At 39.8% G+C, this 23,804-nt stretch overlaps 1 protein-coding gene across 2 annotated transcripts in view; it reads left to right on the plus strand.

Moving 5' to 3' along the window:
* The window catches only part of si:dkey-219c3.2 (transcription initiation factor TFIID subunit 4), a 44,453-nt gene extending 20,660 nt beyond the window's left edge, over window positions 1–23,793 (plus strand). For both annotated transcript variants that reach the window (XM_057329614.1, XM_057329615.1), the window contains exons 13-14: window positions 3,010–3,129; window positions 22,031–23,793. In XM_057329614.1, coding sequence (XP_057185597.1) covers window positions 3,010–3,129; window positions 22,031–22,204 — 294 coding nt within the window. In that variant the 3' untranslated portion in view covers window positions 22,205–23,793. The remainder of the gene's footprint in view (window positions 1–3,009; window positions 3,130–22,030) is intronic.
* Window positions 23,794–23,804: the final 11 nt, after the last annotated feature.

A 23,804-nucleotide genomic window follows, 5' to 3' on the forward strand; every position in this document is an offset into this window, starting at 1 on the left:
TGTCATCATTTAATCACCCTTATGTAATTTCATACCTGTATAAATTACTTTGTTCCGAACACAAAGATATTTGGAAAAATGTTAGTCATTTTCAGTTCGGGGACATCATCCACTACCATAGTAGGAAGAATTAAATGATAGTCAAAGGTGCCCGAGAACTCTTTATTTTCCTAAATTCTTCAAAATATCGCATTGTGTGTTCAACAGAACAAAAAATACAACATTTTTTTCCTACTATGGTAGTGGATGATGTCCCAGAATTGAAAATTGCTGACATTCTTCCAAATATCTTTCTCTGTGTTCATTGGAACAAAGAAATGTATACAGGTTTGAAACAACCTGAGGGTGAGTAAATGATGATAGATTTTTCATTTTTGGATTAACTATCCCTTTAATGTTTAAATCCCATCACCATACAGTGCCACGGTGCTGTAGACTGTGCGTCGAATAGCTACATGGAATATTTTCCAATCTGTATTCACAGCATCCAACGGATGTGTTCGAAAGTTGAGCAGCAGGTTTTGTGATTGAGGTCAGTCATTAAACGGTGATTATGTGGAGCTGCAGAGCTCTGGATTACAGATGGCGTAACTAGGTTCCCCTTTCACTCTTCATCAAATAAACGAATACGAACGCCAGCCTGCGCTCTCGCTGCAGGCAGCGAGAGCAGATCAGCGGCGACACCGAATGGTCCCGAACCTTCCATTTAACGCTAATAGAGTCACTGAATTGTCCATATAGGGCCTCTTTACCTCGCATTACTTCAAAAAGATTTGCCCACCCCGCTGTCAGTATTTTTTTTATGTGCCCACGGGGTCCGCTCATCGTAGCTGTCTGGGTCAAGTGAAAGTTCAGTGCACCAGATCACCGACATGCAGCAGTCACACAAGGCATGTTTGCGTGTCAGGCCGGTCTCTCCTGGGCATCCATGCATGTGCATGCAATGTGCACGACTTCCCTTCGGATTAGCATAACCCTGACTTAATTAGCATGTAAATGTTGCCTTGAATTAGCGGTTTGTCAATTTCTCTCCTGTTCATTACGTTATTTAGTTTGTGTTTGTGAAGGGGCGGGGGACGCAGTTATTTGGACAAATTGTTTTTAGCAGCTCTAGTGACAAAAATGCAGTCAATTGAAGATAATCTGCAAATATGTAATCAAAATATTTAATTGATTTATATCATGCAAAGAATTAAGGAAATGGTCAAATGTAGAATGTTGGATAGTCAACCTGGAATGTTTTCTCACCCACCCACATATCTGACTTTCTTAAAGTGATAGTTCACCCAAAAAAGAAAATTCTGTCATCATTTACTCACCCTCTTGTCATTTCAAACCTTTATGACTTACTTTTTTCCGCAGAACACAAAAGAAGATATTTTGAACAAAGTCACTTCTGTTGTATAGACACAAAACCAATGCAAATGAATGTGGTCCAGTTAACTACTTTTTTCAAAAGTTCTTCTTTTGTGTTCTGCGAAAGAAAGTCATACAGGTCTGAAATGACAAGAGGGTCAATTTTTATTTTCGGGTGAAGGGGAGGCTAGAAACTAGACATCCTCAGTCACCATTCACTTTCATTGTACAATAAAAAGAGATGCAATGAAAAGTAAATAGTGACTGGGAGACTGTCAAAATGTTTCACAGAAGAAAAAAATAATTGTGCAGGTTAGGAAAAACTGTAATTTTGGGTGCGCTGTCCCTTCTAAGCTTGGCATTTGCTTCAACTAAACACGTTTTCCAATGGAGCCGTCGGTGACACGCAGGCCATTCTTGCTGCCAGTGTTTTTACGAGTTCGTGGCCACTGTGGTGCGAGGAGAGGTGAGGACTCTTCACGTTCTGTGCCCTGCAGCGTTCACTCGGAGCTAGGGAACAGAGGACGCGCAGCCCCCCTCCTCATCCTCCCCTTCCGGCCTGGCTGGCTCTGTCACTGCCTGCTAGGGTGAGATGACTTTACCTGCGGGCTGTGCTTTTTGAAAATCGCTTGCTCTCTCATTCTCTCACACTCACTCACTTTCTCTCTCATTCCCTCGTGGAAAGAAATTGAATTAAGCATTGAGATATGGCAAAAGCTCAGAGTTATTTGCTGCATTGAAGCTCCGTGTGATGTTCGGAGCTTCATTTGCTCCATAGAGCTCTTCGGGGCAGTTTGGAATGAATGTGAAATACACAGCGTACAAATATTTGAAAATGATAATTCAAGTATGGCAATGTGATGCACAGTAATACTTATTTGGGAGCTTGTTATTCACAGATATCCACAATATATACATTGCCTTTTTCATATGTATTGTTGCATTACTGTTGATATTTCTGTGCGCTTTGGCTAGGGATTGTTTTAACTTTTCCTGAAGTATTTAATTCAATTAATTTAACACTAACTACTTAATGTATAGACTCATTTTAGGTTGTTTTAGATTTTCTGTCTTTGGATGTGTTGTTTTTGTTATAGCTTTACACTTCAAGAAATTTGAAGGGATAGTTCATCCAAAGATAAAAAATCTGTCATCATTCAGCGGTCCTCATGTCGGTCAAAACCTTTATATAACTCTTTCTTTTGTGGAACACACAGGAATATATTTTGAGAAAAGTGTTTTGTCAATATAATGAAAGTCAATAGGGTCCAGTGTTGTTTGGTTACCGACATTTTTCAAAATATCTTCTTTTGGGTTCTGCAGAAGAAAGAAAGTCATTCATACATTTGAAATGCTGAGTAAATAATGACAGAATTTTCAGTTTTGGGTGAACTATCCCTTTAAGATAAAAATTACAAATAAAAAATGGGATCATATTGTCCTTGTTATGTGTAACCATGTGCAATCTTATTTACGTTTCACAGTGACTTGCAGTTTGTTTACACAAACCCAGAACCGTAAACCAAAGCTTACTTCAAACTTGAACATTATTCTTTTGCTGGCTTTGTTTTTTTCCTTTGGTGAATGCAGTTTTGATATAAATTCTTAATACTTTCATGCAGTTAATATTGATTGAATATTCTTGCTATACAGATGCAGCAGCAAGAACTCGCCCAGATGAGACAACGGGACGCCAACCTCACAGCCCTCGCCGCCATTGGACCCCGCAAGAAACGCAAGCTTGATTCCCCAGGGGCCTCAGTGGGTGCAGAGGTAAGACCGATGAACCCCAATTTATTTGTACCTCCATGTGGTACATGTGGTCTGGTGCCAAGTAGTTTCAAGAATGTCATGTTTTGAGTTTCATCTAATTGAAAATGTCATCAGATTCTTAACTGTAAATTAAACTAGAAAAGAAAAATGATTACTTAGAAAGATTTTTCCCCTATATATTAGGACCAATAACATGCTCTCGAGCTATTTTTGTTTGTCCATTTTACATGTGTTAATTTATCAAATCATGCATTTTTATGGAAAGACTTCACACCCCACTGCCCGTGGCGGATTATCAAAAGAAATGTGTCGGACAATATCACGCATAAGTGATCATTACCGCTATTAACAATAACAGTATGGGCTGTATCCTAATGACCCACGCGTGGCTTAGATCTCTGCTTTAGCTGAGTTACAACAATCTGCTACTGTGGAGGGCACTAAATGTCCCTTTATAGAGAGCATAAATAACCAAATAAAAGCATTATTTCTGCTCTATGAATGCTCTGCTGACCTCTTTCACTATAGATTACCTTCATCTTCCCACATAAACCATTACCAAAACAAATGCGCAAACACCGCCCTGAATGTTTTTGTTTCGAATAGAACCAGAAGCATATGTGGCGTCACAGGTAGGATAGTTTTGCGTCTCACACGTCTAAAAAGGAAGGCAAGAAGATGTCTTCTCTCTTCATTTTCAACCCATCATTTCTGTCTGTCTTTCGGATCCAACCAACTTTGCCGTTGGCGGTTGCCCCTCCCAACGCACTCGCGCTCCATCCCTCTCGATGTAGTGCGAAGTGAATGTGACTTTTCTAAAGGGGTCGGTCCTCGCCCAGGGGCCCGTGGCTGGGTCTGCTCTGAAGGGTCCAGTCAGAGATTTCATCTCCACAGCAATGTGCCTGAAGGGTGCCATGGCCCTAGGCGGGAGGCAGACATGTCATAATGGCTCCAGTCATTCTTTCCCCCACCCCCGCACCCTGACAGCGAAATACCTTGTGTTCAGCTCTAAATACAAACCTCCCGTGGTGTCATTTTGAGGCTAGATGCAGAGAACTTAGATGGGGATAAAGTTATTCTCTTCTTGTTTGTGGTGGTGTAGGAAAGAGCGCTGTGTTTCAGATGCCCTTTGTCTGGCCCCTCGCCCTCGGGGCGGTTTATGTTTGATTCCTAGTCCGTCTGTCTCTGGGTTGATGAAGCGCTTAGGCCAGGGGCCAGCCCTACGGGACGGCCCGGGGGTAGATTAGTCACAAGTGTGGGTGATGAGAATGTTTCTGAAGGGCGAGTTTCAGGCCACGCTGTAATAAAGGCCGGGGAGGTCCTGTGGGCCTGCATACCAGACTGAGCCCGAGGGTGGATCACGTACACAAGAGTTCACAGTTGAGCTGTCCTTACATACCCAGCCCATATTAACATGTTCATCCCAGTTCTGACGCCAAAGGGTCGAACGGAATGAGAGGATTAAGAAACAATCCATGTGGAAAAAGAGGGCTAGAGCGTGATTTCGTATCATGTCTGGTGTGTATCATCTTATATTATTTTTGAAATCCCCCCTTTCTTGACATCAGCTAACCATGAGCATGTTTCGTACTCTACACGCATTCCATAAGTGAAACATGTCGCCTTGCAATCAGCCTTCATGAAGGATAGAAAGTATTGTAAAAAAGAAAAATGGAGAAAGAAATGTATCTCATACAGAAAGGAGAATGGATATACAGTTGCCCTTCCCTGCAGCAGAATTAACAGGCATCGCATGGAAAACAATCTCAGGCCGGCTATGAAAGAGTGGAAAGGGCCATTAAAAGCAGCCTGAAGGGATGGACCGGACCCAATATCACTAAAGCAAGCTCTCACTCACTGAAGTGAGGGCTCGCTCACAGGCAAAGAACCGTGCAGAGTTCTATAGCCACAATTAAAATCTCCCCCTCTGCCAGATTGGCCAGAGGGCAAAACCAAACGGGGAGGGGGCAAACACGGAATACCAAAGTCAGATTGAAATGTGTAGCCGATAATGAGTACTACCAAAGCTGCTTGCTGCGGCGGTGGGGAGTTAAAACATTGCTAGTCGTGAGAGTGTGCTCATGTCCTTTTTCTTAAGGTACGGTGCACCACTCGAACCCATTTGATAAAGGTGAACTCTTATTAATTAGGGGTCAAGATTTTCAAAAACTCATGATCAGACACGACCACGTGTATTCTTTTTGTGCACTTGACCCCATAATTTCTGCTTGCAGCTATATTTATTATTGAAATATTAAAGTCAACCCTGTTCTAAAATCTCATTTGTGCTCACTTTGAGATGTTACAGGTATAACGTTAATTATATCATATGACATTTGCTGTAATATGTGATGTAATAATGCGGCAAGTTGCCTTGAATTTGGTATTCAGATGAGTGAAAAATACATAACTTGTCTACCCTGATGGTACATCTGTTCTGTCTTCAATCCCATACACATCACCTTCGCCTACAGATCTGTCTTTAATGTTGTTCCTGTTATAGAAAGTTCAGTAGCATTCGCACAGATTCTCTTACGTTTCCTGTGGCTGATGCTGCAGGTTGATTTCTCACGATGAGTCTTGCGTGTGCTATCTGTGGGTTATCTGCATGTGTTTTGACATGATAAGGAGCAGCATGAAGAGTCTGTTATCTGTTCGTGAGGGTTGCGTGGAATAACGCAATGCCAAAAATTGCCTCGTTCTGACCTCGGGCTACCATTTTAAGACGAGGAAGGGCTTTGTTAGTGCTTGGGCTTTGAAAGAGTGATGATGTGTGCTCTTGTTATAAGTTTGTTTTGATCAAGTCATTTTTTATACATTGTGGAAAGGGAGGTCATTTTTTTGCACAGGTCAGTTGTAGTGTCAAGATTTTAAATGGGATAAAACTTTTTACAATCTTGCTGTGTTTGGATGAATTTTAAAGACTTATTTTAAAATGTCTGACAAAACAAGATTTTTAAAATAAGTAAAAATGATAAATGATCATTTAAAAATTAAATTAATTTAATTATGGGTTTAGGGTTTTTGAACGGGTTTTTCCACAGTTATTTTACAGATTTTTTTCTTTTTTCAATTAATTTTAGTTAGTCATTTAAAAGAGTTTTTTTTTATTAATCTCTGTGGACCTTATGCACTTAAAGGGACAGTTTACCTAAAATTTTTACTTTTTTCACCCTAAATTTTCACCCTTAAGTTGTTTTAAACATGTATAAATTTCTTTGTTCTTTTGAACAAAGGATTTGTTTTAGCATGTGGGTAACCGAGCAGTTCTGGGACATCATTGACTACCATAGTAATTGTTTTGGCCTAGTCAATAGTAGTCTCCCGTAGCCAGACCTTCTTACTGAAGGTCTGGGAACTTTCGCCGCTTTCTTTGGCCAAGGCCCGCCCAAGAGACCATATGACTGACAGGTAAAGCAACCAATCACATTTCATTTTGTGCCGCATTGTTTTTAGAGGCATGGAAATGTCCCCGCAGTTACAGACCAGTGTACATTCACGAACGTGTCAAAAGACAACAATGATTATAAGCAGGGCTGTAAGTTAACTTTTTTTGCACATAGCACTGGTGCTACAGAGGTTTAAAGTTTTGTAGCACAGGCCAAACAGTTGTAGCACAAGTATACGTCTGTTAATCGTCTTTAAAAAAACAAGTGCAGGTCAGCACATAAGTAGGCAGGTAACTGAAAAAGGACATTAACGTTAAAGCGGCAACGAGTAACTTTTTGACCTTAAAATAATGTCTTTAAAATTATTTTAGTGGTAGGACAACTTTTAACTGGATGAATTTTACTGCCGTTACTACCTAAGCAGCCTCCTATCGGCTGAAATTGCACTTGTAACTGCTGTTCGGGCCGGTACAAGCCCCGCCTATCCACTGCTTTACGGCATACGTCACGTTTTAGTTGTAGCCTGGGAGACGTTGGCCAACAGCAGAGCTAACAGTAAGACGAAACTATCCAAAACATCACCATGGCAGAGCCAGCCAAAAAACCAAAGAGGGTTTTGTCGGAGGAAGCAAAGAAAAGAAAGCGAGAGAGTGATCGGACACGAGGCCGGTCACGAATCAATATCGGACGGGCTTACACTCGTTGCGCAATCAGCAAGAGGCAACGGGTTGCAAAACGGATGCAGACCTAGCGGTCCGGCTCCTGGATTTGTGTTGTTTGTACATTATTTGTTACCGTCCTGTACTTTTTAACGTATTTGTTATTAGTCTGTGTCATTGGCGCAACACCGGTTCGCACTTTATAAGCGTAAGGTAGCTGAGAGATAATATATGGTTGCCGTTGTCGATAGCTAGCACGTTGTCGTGTCTCATCATGAATGTGTGTAGTGCTTGTAAATAAAGACTAAACAACCACACTAAACGTGTTGTGGTAAAAAGTAGCAGATTATTTTGTTCAGACCAGTAAACCATGCAAATGTTGAACAGTTCAATCGTTGATTAGGCTAATGTTGTCGTTATATATACTGTATGTACATGCTATGTGCTGATTTCATACCGAGTTGACTGTGGTTATAACATATATTACACAAAACACAATGCCTGGTCACGATTGTGTTTAGTGACCTCCGATATAATAACAAAAGAAAAGTACTATAGGTTACAAAACACATTCAAGTCCATGCATTGTGTTTTGGTTAAATACAAATTTTCCATGTAGCTAGCACGCTCTGTGCTAACTTCTAACAATCAGCTGCTACCCCCGAGTCTACTTTGAGGTTGTAGTATAGCCCTGTAGTACAGCCCATAGTGTTGGCACCCGTGTGGTATGCTATGCTATGATACAACTTTATAAACTTATGACAATGTATGCTGTATAAGCTACTATGGTCATTGTTGCATGATACATGATTTTGTGGACAATATTTCATTATATTATACAAATGACACCCTTTGCAAACAATGCTAAGTTACATACGCGAGATACATACACGAGACCAACTATGCAAGCAAAAACAACTAGGCTTACTTACCGTTCTTTGTTGACATTACAGTTTATAATTATGGAGAAACGATACATAAATCTTTGTACTGCTATACGAAGAACAGGTAACACGGTCTACTTTACCTGATCGGTGGACATAGTTTGAACGACGTATCTGGGTCCGTCGGCTTAGTAAGCAAACTCACGTGTATTGAGCTGCCAGCGGGAAATCTTTGCGACAGTTTTTACGAAAATGCATACAGACAATTCCACTTATCAACCACGTGGGGCAACAGTAAGCAAAAGTTACTCGTTGCTGCTTTAAACAAATGGATAAATTAGGGCCATATAAGTTTTTCCCAAATTCGTTTTTCCTTTTTAATTTTTCTGAGTTCTGTATTTTCAATGCTTTACTATCATAGTAAATACATTTTTCCATAAAAATACCATAGTATTCTATAGTATTTACTACAGTAAACTGCAGTAAAATCTTGTGTACTATAATATTTATTATAGTAAGGTTCAAATATACTAAAGTATACTATATAGTGTTTAGTACAGTTTATATATATATATTTAAATAGTAGAATTCCACTTTCATGATTCCTTCCATGTTTTTCCACGTCCCGCAGATCATAGGGCTCTAAATCAATGGACTCGAAGCAGCCTGTAAACAAGTTTTAATTGCAAAAACTAAAATAAATAATGGCAAACACGGCAAACACGACAAACACACTTCACACAAACAAGCGGCTCTGTCTAATGCACCTTCTAAACCTAGTCGCACGTGCTACACTATTACATTTATTCTTAGAATAGACCGATTTTTCCGTACAATGTGCAACATGTATGTCGCACTGTACAGCCCTGATTTTAAGTTAATGCTGTGAACTAGGGGTGTCCCCGACTAAGGATTTACATAGTCGAATTAGATTTGTCACGTCTTGCCTATAGTGGACTGATAGTCAGATCATACGTGTGTGTGTGTGTGTGTGTGTGTGTGTGTGTGTGTGTGTGTGTGTGTATGTGTGTGTGTGTGTGTGTGGGGATGACACCAGGTGGTCAAGGGTACAGTGCAAAGTGCAGCGCAACATTGATGCACCAAAAAACAATCACACATTAATTTACAGAATTTGTTATACCTTTATAATAAATAAAAATAAGAAATTAAACAAAATAAGCCAGAATCACAATGTGCAAAATAAATGTGTTTAAGCAAAATGTCTGAAATGCAGGGGAACATAATTTTCAAAACACAAGCCACAAATAGTAAAATTTATGGATATTTTCCTTAAACACCACGTAACAATGCTGTATGTGCCATACAATACTAGACCAGATCTCGCCTGAAAACTATTTTTAAATCTACTCTATAATAATGAATTATTTTTTACAAACGGGAATACAGCACGTTCATTACCAATGAACCACCAATAAAGTTACTTTATTAAGTAATGCAATAAAGCATCTTACCATTTAAACAGTCAAAAAGTCCTTTTCACCTTTTTTCCTGCGAACTCTTACTCTTTCTCCGTGCTCCTGTCATGCACGCTTGGTTTCAGTGCTGAGAATGACAAGTTCCGAAAGTCTGCGACTTCACCGTGCTTAGGGCTGTCACGATTATTAAATAATCGTCTCATCGCGATTGTTTGACCTCATCGCCATGTTTCAGATCATCGCAATTATTGCACATCTCTATAGAAGACACTAGGGGGAGCTGTAGTGCATCTGCATATTGCATATTTTATTGTATATATTGTAACTAAAGCATGGTAATACTTGTAAAATGTACCACCACAACACAATCACTAAACTAAAGCATATACCATAAAAATAACCTGCAGTACAATTTAATATTATTTCAGTGTGAAAACCAGTCTACCAAAATCTCATTAACATAGAAGTAAACTTTTATTGTAGTCTTGCAAATGAGAAAAAAACTGACTAGAAGCTTTTATATGACTGATAGGATTTTAATGGTGGCTTCAATTCACTCCTGATCAATTTACTTAATTTACAAGTATTTGGCGGTTGTATTATTGACAGGTAAAAGCCTAAACCTTAAGTATGATGACCCAATTTTTTCCTATGTATTTCCAAGGAAAAGAACATAGTCTTTATATTCAGAACAATATGGTCGTTTCAAAGCTGAATAAAAAATGTATGAGAATTAAGTCAAAGCTCTAAAACAGACAATTAATCATCATAATCGCAATGATTTATTAGACAATTAATCGTCAGCCAGATTTCATAATCGTGACAGCCCTAACCGTGCTTGCTATATGCGGTGATTTTAGTTATCTTACTTTATTTTATTTTTTGTATCATGCAGCGCAAAGTTCAGTCTAAGTAACGAAACCACTTGCATTTACAGACAAGTGTTAATTCATATTTATATGCCCAAACATTCAGTAAGTGACAAATGTTTGGAAACGGTGTACACATTTATTTGCGAGTCATCTGCGGGTGCGTGCGGTACATGCTGCTTCTTGTTACCGGTCTCACGGCACAGAAGACGCAGAGAGACGCGATCCTGCGCTGGGTCATAGCCAGACCTCTAGCTTATATGCACGCGGGTTGTGGTACCCAACCCTAAAAATGTCCCATTTCTTTACATCATAAATAATAATTTTGCCGGCGAAGTGCGTGCCTGTCCGCTACGCCACTGCCCATATAACCACAATGTCATGATCCCCCTCTGCGAAGATTCGACTGTTAGATTGGTAGTCGAATCAGGCTCCTGCGATCGAAGCATTGAATCTTCGACTATTCGGGGTCACCCTTACCGTGACCCTCACATACTTTTAAGAATTAAGCGTTTAGTCATTTCGTTACATTTATATAGCGCTTTTCTGGGTACTCAAAGTGCTTTACATGGAAGGGGGAATCTCCTGAAGCCCCACAAATGTGCAGCATCCACCTGGATGTTGCGACGGCAGCCATAATGTGCCAGGACGCCCACCATGCACCAACTTATTGTAAACACGACAGCTTACTTCTTAGTTCAGCCGGCTTCATGTTGTTTCCAGGCAGACCATTAAAGAACGTGACACGCACGTCTCCAGGAAATCTTGTAAAATTCAACCAATCAGATGATGACTTCAAACGTGCTAAAGTGTTTCCAGGAAAGTGTGCCTTATGCATCCGACGTTTAGCCAACGGTCCGTGGTCAATAGTGACCCAATTGTGGTTTCAAACATTCTTCCAAATATCTTTCTTTATTTTCAGCAGAACAACAAAATTTATACAGGTTTGGAACAACTTTAGAGTGAGGAAATGATGTAAGATTAATTTATTTTTTGGGTGAACTATCCCTTTTATAGATGGAGTAGACGCAATAGCAAATCCTATGCAGTGTATTTCTATCAATGACCAAATGAAAAGTAGAGCCGATCGGCTTCAATCTTCCTTGGAAAAATGTCATAAGTATTGCGTCATTCTCCAAGAAAAATGCTTTGAGATAGAAATCTGCTACTCATTGTGTTTTTTGGAACTTGACATAAAGGTTCAGTGGTGATCAGATCAGGTAGTTGTGGAGGCCATATTATTTAAATTTAAATGTATTGTCTAAACCTTTACCTCTCTGGATGTAGAAGAAAATAAAGAACATGGCTCGTCAGACCATATTACTTCTTCTGTTGCCCCGGGGTCCATGTGTTGTTCTTGCATGAGGTTAAAGGAAACTCTGGGTATAGTCAGATGTATGGCTTAATACGTTGTAATTGCCTTACACTACTAGCATTTGTCGTTAGAAACACATCAAATATTTTCATTTCTTAATAAAAAAAAAACTAAATGTAATACTCTTTTTAACCTAAGGAGGCCGTTGTGTTCTTTTTCGATGATGTAACATGGTTGCACGCACAGGCAGCCAAACTGAACACAGACACACTAATCAGTTCTTCAGTAAATATAATGAACTGTAGGATAAAATATCTAAATAATAAAGAAATAATAAAGAAAAAAAATGGATGATGATGTCTTAAATAGTCTTAACTGTCTTAAAGACGGTAGTTTAAAGTTATGATTTAATGCATGTGTACCTTGAACAGACACTTACTGAACGCATTCTTCTTTTATGGCAGGCAGGCTGGCTTGTGTCAATAGGACAAACCGCCACCTACTGGCCCTGTGTACAGTATTTATATATCTGATCTTATGTTTGACGTCTCATATTTACTTTTATATATGGAAAACGTGTGTGCTTTGCTGTAGCGTTAAGAGAACGGGTTTAGGTTACAACCATTTGACGTCAAGGATTTTGACGCAAAAAAAATGGCGGCCTCAGAGTAAAAATATTTTTTCAAAGTTTATGAATACCGTGACAGTTACACTGTTTTTTAATTTCACATTCATAAAGTAAACGCCATTGTTAATATATTAAGCCATACATCTCTTTATACCCAAGGTTCCTTTTAAGCATCTATGCATCTTTTTGTTGCCCCTGTATGCGAGCGATTTCTGAACGACATCCCTGCCGTATATTTAAGCTTTCACAAACCTACACAGTCCCACGATTTACTTATTGAGAGGTGCTGATATTATTTTTCGTTCTTAATGGCTGAACTTCACCTTGCAATGACTCTTCTGTTTCCTTGAGCCCATCCTGATTGTGATCTGCTTGTTTGCAGAAGGCCAGCGCAACACCTTCTACTTTCTTTACCTGTCCCATCTTATGAAGATTCTGCCGGCTGTTTGGTGAAAAGAATGAGCTGTTCCACATTCGGTTTCGAATAATATCCCGCAGTACAATAGCCCTCAAAGACAAGCATTTCCAGCCATCGACTCTTTTAGAATGCGTGCGCGTGCTTTTTTTCGCCACCTTATAATGATGCCCCTCTATTTTGCCCACATCAATGAAAACGCGTTCGGCTTCGTCAACAAAGTCAAGCCTTCGGCGGTTTTAAGATGCCCATCTCAGAAATTAATTACCTCCCTTGTTAATCTTTGCTAATTAAAATAGTAAGTTTATTGGTTCGCGATGGCCGTGGAAAGACAACACTCACCAAGTTCCCTCCAACTGCGAGAGTTTTAGAAAAGTTAGCTTGAGTGACAGCCGTCAGAACAATAGTAACCCTTTTTCATCGAAAGCTATTGCTCACAGACTTAAAGGGACAGTTCACCCAAAGATTCTGTCATTTGGTTTAAACCCTGTATATGACTCTTTCTTCTGTGGAACCCCAAAGAAGATCTTTTGAGAAACGTCTCAGTGGTTTTGTGTCTACAAAGGAAGTCAAAGGGGGCCAATGTTGTTTTGGGTTTTAACATTCTTCAAAATATATTTTTTGTGTTCTGCAGAAGAAAGAAAGTCAAACACGTTTGGAATGACATTGGGGGGAGTACATAAATATAATTTTCATTTTTGGGTGAACTGTCCCTTTAAGCGTTGCTTAACATGCCCATAAATAAACGTGGTGTGATGAGATTTGATTACCGTTATTCACGTTAACACGATTATTGTTTTTTCCATTTCAATGGGCACAACCGACACCACAATTTCGACCTTTTCTTATACGTTTTCCTTTTTAGTTTTACTTGTGTACCCACGTACGGTGAAATCCTTTGTTTCCTCGGTTTGTTTTGTGAAGAACAAAAACAGTTAGTCCAAGATTAGCTGCAGAGGTTGCGCACATGTAGACTAATCCATTAGTGTGGATAGGTTATTGGCTTCCTTTCTGCTGCTCAAATGGAAACCCATTAACGGAGGTAATGTGTGCCTCCAGCAAAGCCCGTGGCTGTGGAGCCAGTAGAGGGTGTATCTCTCATGGAGCAAACGCACACACTGGTGTTAGCCACACTAACAGTCTCCTGAACCGATGAGCCAAATCTTTCTTTCACTGTCACTTTCTTTCTCTCTTTCTAGCTTTATTTTTTCACTCTTGTCCTTCTCGAACTCTACTCTGTCTTTTGCTCTATATATCTCATACTTTCAACTGTTCTCGCTCTCTCTTGCTTTACTCTGACGCGCTCTGGCTGACACTGGCTTGGGTACAGAGTCACATTGATCTGTGAAAAATCCTTCAGGCAATCATGAAATATTAAATTCAAGTCGTTCTCTCTCTCTCTCTCCCTTTCCTTCCTTGCATTTAGTGTATTCACACTCCATTTCATCAGTTGGCACAAGTCACAACCTTGCAAGAAAGAATTAAGTCTCGAAGCATTGTTTTGGGTATGGTTTTTGACAATAGATTTGATAAAACAAAAACAGTTGTGATTTTTTTACTTAAAGCTTCAATCGTAACTTGGGGTTAAAAATAGCAAAAATCATATTGAGTTGGGTCAAAGAAATCAGTGACCCAAGAATGATTTTTTTATTCATTTACTCACCCTCTTGTCATTTCAAACCTGTATGACTTTCTTTCTTCCACAGAATACAAAGAAGATATTTTGAAGAATGTTGGTAACTAAACAACGACAAGGTTGATTTTGACCCATTGACTTCTATTGTATGGATACAAAAGCAATGCAAGTCAATGGGTACCAACATTGTTTGGTCACCAACATTTTTTCAAAATATCTTTGTGTTCTGGAGAAGAAAGAAAGTCATACAGGTTTGAAAAGACAAGAGGGTGAGTAAATGATGACAGAATGTTCATTTTTGGGTGAACTGTCCCTTTAAGTGGGAAAAGTCAGTTTGACAAGTCAGTTGTTGAAATCAAGTCAAGTGTTGAAATCTGTCTCCTTACCTTACCACAAAAAACTTAAGAGACCATTTCAAAACATTTTTTAGTTTTTCTGATTTCACTATTTATAGGTATGTGTTTGGGTAAAATGAACGTTTTTGTTTCATCCTGTGAACTACTAGCAATATTTCTCCCAAATTTCAAATATACTGTATATTTTTTCTATTTGCATTTATTTGCAGAAAATGAAAACTGGAGAAACAGGTGAAAACAACAGAAAGGTGCTCTGTATTTTTTCAGAGCTCAAATACTGTAAAGAAAACAAGTTCATATTTACTTTTAAGCAATACAACAGTAATATTTCTACATGTATTTAGGAAAAGTTTGTGTCAACCTCGAGTTTTATCACAGTTTTCACGTGTCTTGCCATGCTGTCAGTCTTTCACATTGCTGTTGGATGACTTTGTCACCTCTGAGGTTTGATTTGTTGAAATTCAACCGACACCGGCCACAATACATCTAGAAATGCTGATTAAATGAAAATTTGGAACGGTCTCTGGAAGGGCGGCTGTACATCATGGTCGTAGATTCTGTCATTTGTTGTACACACAGTCATACATTTTCTCTAAGATTGTATATATGTACATGTCCTTTTGTCATTAACTACTATATATACTTTCTGCGTGTGTATTTCCCAAATTTCAATCATTTGTCATTCATGTCATGTTTGTACATTTCATCAATTATTATTGTGTACACTGTGGTCAAGGATTTCCTGCGTCGAAAGTTTTTTACCTTTTTCTTTCTCCCCACTCTCACAGATCTCTGGTTAGTTGTGTAAATAATCTGTTTCATATTACCTCAATGACCCTCTGTGTATGTAGGAGCCCGAGGGGTATTGGCACCATCTCAGCTTACCCTCCTGATTCCCTCAAGCCCTTCAGCTACCATTACAGCTCATGCTATTGCTCCACACTCATTGTGTTTATCCAACGTTGTGTTAGTCCTTCATATTGTAGCAAATATAACAGAAGCATTGTGTTACTACCTTCATTCCATTGCAAAATAATGTTTACAATATGAGGCTTAAAATGTTTGGTAGTGCTGACATTCACCAACCCATCCACATTAATAGAGTATTCTTGCCTTACGAACTAAAGAGTGTTTTTAAGACCTTCATGCCGTAATCTTTGTCGAGCTACTTTCTGTATTTGTATAGCATCGCCCCGGAGCTTAATGTGTACCTTGTAGCCATGTAAGCTGTTGACAAGTGCTTTTTTAATACAACCAACACAATGTGGGAGAGCTGTTTGAATTGCAGGCAGATGTAGGCAGTATGTTCGTTCTCCCGCAAGTGCTGCCTGGAGCGTCCCAGCTCTTTGTGCGGAGAGAGTAAAAAAGCAAGCTGGAGAAGGATACGCTGTGCTGAATGCTTGCAATCGCTGGATGTCGGTGCATAAATCTGCAACGTGGATATTTACCGCACCAAATCGCCAGACGTGTGTTTTCTGGGTGTCAAATTAGACACTTTTTAAAATGATGTTAAACCTTGAAGAACGTACCAGTCGAAGGTCTGGAGGTGGTGTGCCGACTCCCACAACCTGGATGAATCATAATGTGTGTCATCTTCTGATGCTTGTATCTCATCTGACCCAAGTGTTGGCTTTCATGCTTTACTGATGGAATTAACGTAGACGTTCTGCACTGAGGTTTCTGGGGTTGAAGGATGTTCTGGTGTAGAGTTTAATAAACGTTTGGCAATTAGTTACTGGTTGTGATTGTGGCTCTTTTGACAACGTTGTTATGATGGATTTGAGTAAATCATAAGAATTGATCTTTGGCATGTAATCTGCATGGACTATTAGTGCTATGGCCATGTCAGGGTTGTTCCTGCATTAGCTAACATTAACATTAGCGCATTAGCTAACATGAACTAATAGGTTTTTAGCATGAATTAATTTTTGTTAATGTTCTTTATTATCAATACAATTACTCTTGTTAGTTCACAGTGCATTAACTGTACAATGTTATAATCAGGGATGCACATAAGTGGTGCGCATGCGCGACCAAAATTAAAAATGCGCTCTGTAAATAAGTTTAGAACGCTCATTTGCGTACTGACATGGTTGAACCTTTTGATGCACAATCACTGTTTTAGACCGACTAAATGTAATACTGGATAAGATTTACGTTTGTACTGAATGCTGCTAAAACTACTGGTATCTCGCTTGTTCCCGGTGTTAAACGGGACCTGGGTTTAAATCAGGGGTCACTAACTAGCCGACTCCGGTCCGAATGTGGACCGCGAGATGCGTCCGTCCGGACCTCAAAGACTTTTGACATAATAAAAAAATGAACGCCTAACATTATATTTTAATGCAATCAAATTTATACCAGGCACATCAAGGTCCGCTCTGTAGCAGTTTGGGTCCTACGGCGCCACGGACAGTTAACATATGCGCACTGTCGCTACGTTCAGACGTCGTTGAGTGAAGAGAGCCGAGACTCGCTGCACAGCGCGCAGACAGATGTACCAGTCAGTGACTGAAAAACAACGTCCTTTTCAAAAGTTAGAAAAGTTGACGCCGAAAACCATGTTTTCCGAGATGAATGGGTCGAGAGATTTGCATTTATTCTTCCTGCATCGACATGCACGAGACCGGTTTGTCTCATTTGCTCGGAGTCTGTTGCGGTTGTCAAAAGTGGAAACCTTCAACTGCATTATGAAATTAGACGTGGACACTTTGAAGAAACTTACCCGCTGCAGTCCGAGGTAAGGACACGGAATTATATGAGCTCAATATTAGCTCAAAGCCCAGTAGTAGCGATCTACACGGGTCCTCCCTCCCCCACTTACCGCCCAACAACCAGCATATGAATGTTCCCTAAGAATACAGTGGATCTTAGGAAAACATAATAAGCCCTTTACTGATGGGAATAAAGTAAAAGAGTGCATGGAGGCTTCTGTGAAACACTTTTAAAAGGAAAATAAAGACATTAACTAAAAGAAAATATTAAACTAACCCTCCTTTCAGCTGCAACAGCCACAAGAAGAGCTGAAATGTTATCAGAGGATGTTCAGTCACAACTTGATGCTGCTATTTGTTTATCTCAGTTCAGCAGAAAACAACACTTTAGTTTTCTTTTAAAGTTGTAAATGTTGAAACGCGCTGCACGTCTACCAAAACACCGCTTCTCTTAAACTTTCTAAGAGGACAAGCTGTTTAAACTTGACACTTTCACGCAGCTTGTGTTTCTCTATGCTATACTCGATCCTAGCTCCGCACCGCAAGTCTCCATGTGCGTTCGCAAGTGCACTTCCCAGCAACCTGCCAAAAATCAAAAAGGTTGTCGTTTTAGGTTTGAAAATTGGTGTTGAAAATTAATATTTACTAATGTAAAAAGAAAAACAAGAAGAAATACATTATCATTGTATTTTAAGTGTACTTTAAAGTAATATAAATATAGTATTATCCCACTTTATTATTTTGTTTATTGTTCATTAAAAAGTAACTACTTTTTTATTTTTAATAGGTAAATATAATTTGTCACATTATGTGCAACGTGAGCACCAAACCGAATCTCCAGGTGCTCTCTTGAGCACTTAAAAACTTATGTGCACCCCTGGTTATAATAATACAAATGTATTAGTAAATACTTAAACTAGGATTAATAAATGTAGAAGTTTTGTTCGTTGTTAGTTTTTATTAGCTTATACAATAAATAATGTTAACAACGGCAATGTTAATGTAAAGTGTTACAATTTTATTCATATTGCTTTCATTTTTGTTTTTTTGTTTTAATGTGAATTAGATTTACATTTTTATCAATTTTGCCAATTTAGCTCCATGTTTTTGACATTTTATAATTTATTTTTTTTATTGCTCTATAAGTTTAACTTTATTTCAGTTTTAGTTTAGTTACGTTAACATTTTTATTGCCAGTTAATAATTTTACTGACTTATCGTTAACTTATTTCAGATTATTGCTGGTGCAACTTTTCATTTAGTGTAAGTTTTTCAAATAAAATGTAGCCCGATATTTTCGATATCAATGAACAAATATTTTGAGTATCGTTCATCAGCTGGAAGAAAAATCGCTCTAAAAGTGATACTGTTCATCTGTTGCGTTATAGTTGTGGTGTGCACTCCACTTTTCATTTAAATTTAAAACGTGTTTCAAAACTCTATAGTTATCGACTTTGATGTGAACAGGCCTTAACATTTCAAGTCTAGACTTGATGGTCCCAGAATATCATAGAGACTCTAAACAGGTTGTGCTCTTTGACCCGTGAGTAACCACCTGGTGATGCCATAGTTACCAACCAGAAAACCCTGGCAACTGCATAGCCATTGCATCAACACAGATTTTTAATTTATTTTAGTTGTCTCTGTAGTTAATTATGTGGTAAGGTAATGATGGAACACCGCAAGGTCTCATATGCTTGTGTTTGGGTCTGGGCTGTAGGCCTGGATTGTATCCCAGCTCTGCCCCTCAGCTCCTCTACTTCACTGCAGGCCAAGGAACTGCAGCTTTGCCACTATTTCACTAATTAGAAAATCCCCTTCCCTAAAGCCAGACTTTTTAATTATGTGTAGTGTCAACTACTTCACAGATTAAATCCATGCTTAATACACCTCCAACCACAAACCAGGACCGTGTCTTAAATGAGACGTAAAAAATGGCTGTGGTCATAAACATCCAGTTTTGCAATCACCTGGGTTAGATGGTCCTTGATCAGGGTGAAAGGCTGTCGTCAAAAAGCCGGCTAATATAGGGTTAAAGTGAAGCGGAGCAGGGTTGCACGGCCTCGGGCGGCAGTTCTGCAGAGACCGGGCTGTGTTCGTGCACAGGCAAGGCGAGTCATTTCCCCAAACGCTGCAGACACACAGCACCCCCAGGCTTTCTGTAACCTTTGGAGACCAGAAGTGCTCACAGTCGTTCGGAGGAATAAGGTGGAGCACTTTTTTCTCCCTTTGTGTGTTTATCTTGTGGTTTTCAGGTTGCTAGTTTAGGTCACTTTGAGTACCTTCTCAGTCATAGGGTAGGGTTTTAAAACAACCCCTCTCTTCTCCGGGTTGGCGTTTAGCCTTACGTGCACGCAAACTTGCGTTTTGAAGTTATTAAGAGCTTGGCGTTTGCTTGAAGGATCCATTTTATGCCGTTCTGCTTGATTTGTCGCTTTCAGAAAGCTACACGTTTAAGCTGCCTCATCTCTTCAGGGTTTGGAGTCGGTTCCTCTGGAGGTGTTTGCTGTCCTACACACACTCGACACGCACAAACACAACTCAAGGGTTTACAACAGATTTTAACCTTAATGACACCGGGAAAGATAGCTTGTTCACCCTACACATTCCACTCCACGGTTAATGTGGTTTTTAACAAAAATACGTCTCCGTCGCTGCCCGGGGCTTAATGCTCACATCTGTAATATATTCATCCATATCTTTACACGTTTATGGAGGCTTAACAAGCTCCATCTCTAACGCACCACTAGCGTAGTGGCAAAACGCCCCGGGCGTGTTCTCCCACACATGCTAACTGCGAACACACAGTCTTTCTGTACCGTGTGGAGTTGTGCAAGTAGAACCGTCTCTTACTGAATGCTGGAGTTTAGATGAATACATATTGGGTTTTTATTTTTAATAGTGAATAAATGTATTTTATTGATAGTGATTATTTTGCTTCATTTGAGGTAACCGAATGCAGTGGGTGTGTGTTTTTTACAGAGCTGCTCAAAAGCGTTTGATTTGAATTTTGCGTGTGGAGCATTGCTTGGAATTGAGTCAGATGCTGAAATCCATGATTAGTTTTTTTAGCGTCTTTCCCCTCCTGACATACACATAGGCCTGTTATGATGCTTAACGCTGATTTCAAGTTTTTTAGATAGGGATAGTTCACCCAAAATCGTTTATTCACCCTCATCTCATTCCAAACCTGTATCTGACTCTTTCTTCTGTGAAACACAAGAGAAGATATTTTGAGAAACGTCTCGGTGGTTTTGTGTCCATACAATGGAAGTCAATGGGAGCCAGTGTTGTTTGGCTGCCATCGTTCTTCAAAATATCTTCTTTTGTGTTCTGCAGAAGAAAGTCGTGCAGGCTTCAAATGACTCGACACGAGGGTAAAGAAATGACGAAAAACCTTACTCGCTCTTAACTTCCTGGAATGATGTGTACTGGGTGTGGTCACGTATGAAAATTCCGCCATTAATCTTTGATTTTGGTTTCGGATTTCATACCTGCCCTGAAAGTATTACAATTTTGTAATAATGATCTGACATTACCGGCGTAGACGTTTGTGCAAGACTGCACACCGTCCTGCCCGCGTAAACATGCCATTGTGTAGCCTGCCAGCCCTGGGTGTGTATGAGACTTTGCGAATCATCCAGGGTGTGTAAGGACGTGTACAAGGGCGATATATAGAGCCCACAAAGCTGCAGGTTATTTCTGTAGGGCGTGGTGCGCATTTAGCGGCCCGAGGGTATCTGGCAGCTTCCCGCGTATAGTTAGTATTCACCGAAGGCTGGAAACTTCACCTCATTCCGGCCGTGTGATGTTACGCTGTAGACCCCCTGCACGGCTGATGAATATGATACACATGGTGTTTCAACCCCCCGTGTCCGCATTCCTATAAATTGGATGTAAGGTCTTCACCCCCGAGGTGGAGTGTGTATCTTTATGCACCCATCCGATGGCTGCTCGAGAGTTGGATGTGGTATACTGGATATAAGAAGGGATTTTATTTTTATGGCCGCTGTCAGGAGACGTTTGTACTTTTTAATCTCGCATTGGTTTGAGGCGAGTTTGGAGATGAACTGCTTTGAGATACTGCAGATGAGATCAAAAGTCTGGTGCCCGAGGCGTCGGGTGCGGCTCTGTGGCCTCGAGCTGAGAACAGATGATCGCATGTTGTGCAGGTGTGCTGATAAACACAAAAGCACAAAGCTTGGTGATCTTTAAGGAGTGGAGAAACAAAGTCACAGAAAGAATCGGAAGGCTTAGGTTTGTGTTTGCTGAAGAACTCCTTGAATTAGGTGTTTTTTTCTTTTGTTCGTTTAAATAAGCACAATCTTAGCTAATGTGGCCTTTGAAAGTTTGTACTTTTCAATTGAAGTGCGTAAAAAATGAAGCATACGTTAAAAAGTGCATTAATACAGATTGGACGTTTGCTGACTTTAAAAGTGGCTCGTCCAGTCAGAATGGTACCATTTTATAAAACAAAGGAAGATTTGTTTACGGTTGTCTGTAATCTTGGCAAACCTACCACATATATCTCCCTGCATGTCAGAATTGTTATTAAACAACAACAGCGCAACTAACAAATTCTTTCATTACTCCCTCTCAGCTTCCTGCGAGTTCCTCTGGATCGGCGGCCGGCTCTACCTCATCTTCCTCCTCCTCAGTCCGGCAGACCCGTCAGCGCATCACCCGGGTTAACCTCAGGGACTTGATCTTCTGCTTGGAGCAGGAGCGAACCACAGCCAGATCCATGCTGCTCTACAAGGCCCTCCTGAAGTAGCACCGAGCCGAGCCAGTGCAGATGTGCTACGAATGAGATGGATGAGTTCATCCGTGCAGACGGTACCCCCACCTGCTCTCCGCCCCGTAATATGCTCAAGTCTTCCTCTCTACCACGTTCATCTCCAGTCGGTGCCTTCGGACTCACCTGTGGCATGAACTCTATGATGAGAGACTGTTGGAGTTGCTGTACATTTTCCGTACGTCGGTATTCTGGAGATGAGAAAAGCCGTTCAGCACGTCGGCTGCAGACGGCACGTTTTTCTCCGCCCCCCCACCCTTTGGGTCACCTTTTAATGGTTTTATTTCCCCTTTGTTTCGGATTAATGAGCCATCGAGCAGCGTTGATCTTTTTATTCATTAACTTGAACTCGGATTGGTTTTACGTTTCAGGATAGAGATTTCGAGGTTCGTTTTATATAAGTAGCGGCTGGACTTGAAACGCGTTTTTAACCGAAAGCCTCACTCGCAATATAGACACTGGAAATGTAAATGCAAGTTCCTGGTTTTAGAGGTCTACCGAGTATTTTAGTAACTTATAAGTAGTGTATCTTCAAATCATGCTTCGAGGGAACGTGTGGATGTTATTGTTATTTTGTTACTGATTATGCAAAATGAAGAAACTCTGTGTTGTAAAACACTGACTGTCTTTTCATCCTATTGGATGGGCTTTTGAAATTCAGTGACGGTTTTGTCTCGCACACTCAGTGTGGGCTTACAGGTTTGTATGGTTTCACTAGTGTTTCTGGGTTAAGCATACTGTGAAATGGTGCCTTACGCGGCCCTCCTGGGGCACCATTGTTTTTAATCACATGAACGGCATGGAATTATCTAATATGCCTCGATTGAACGACAGTTTTGGAGCAGGATCTCTGGTTAACTTATTTGTGGAGAAACGGCAGGATGAATTTTACAAAAATCACATTGAAAATGGGGTAGGTTTGACTGACTGCAGTAATGTTTTACAATACTAATGTTGCTTTTTTTGTCAAAACATTTTGTTTTCGAAATTCACGTTCACTGTAAATTGTCAGTATCTGTCACTGGGCATTATTTATGTCTCGTATACCGAATATTTGCATACTGCCCTTTATGACATGCAGGAGGAGTGGAAGTGACGCTTCTTTACATTGTTTGGTGTTTTACAGATTGCTTTTGTTGAGAGACATTAAACTTCATGTCGTGTGCAATGATTCCTTAGAGATCCGAGGCAAAAATATTTCCATCTTGTTTTAATTCATATTGTTTGTGCTGATGTTTGGACAAACAGTATTGTTGATCAAGGGATTGTCTTTTGTCTAAAAAAGCATATCTATTAGAACTTCTATTTTTGCTAAATTTAACATGTTTTTGAATGTTTGGTTGGTTTGAAAAAAGCGCTCATCTCTATTAAATTTGTACTTTTGTAAAAGAATAAAGTTCCTAATTATACATTTGTCTTACTTTTGTTTGGAGATTCTGTGTATGTTTCATGGGTGCACATATGAAAAATGTTTGTTTATGTAATCTAAATGTAGTATTTGCTCCGCCTCTAAAATGACAGTCTCCGCCTCCACAGGCTTTTGTGCCCTGTTAACTAAAAGCCACTTAGCTCTTTTTTA

Source organism: Triplophysa rosa, linkage group LG3 (assembly GCF_024868665.1).
Source record: "Triplophysa rosa linkage group LG3, Trosa_1v2, whole genome shotgun sequence".
Classification (NCBI taxonomy): Eukaryota; Metazoa; Chordata; class Actinopteri; order Cypriniformes; family Nemacheilidae; genus Triplophysa; species Triplophysa rosa.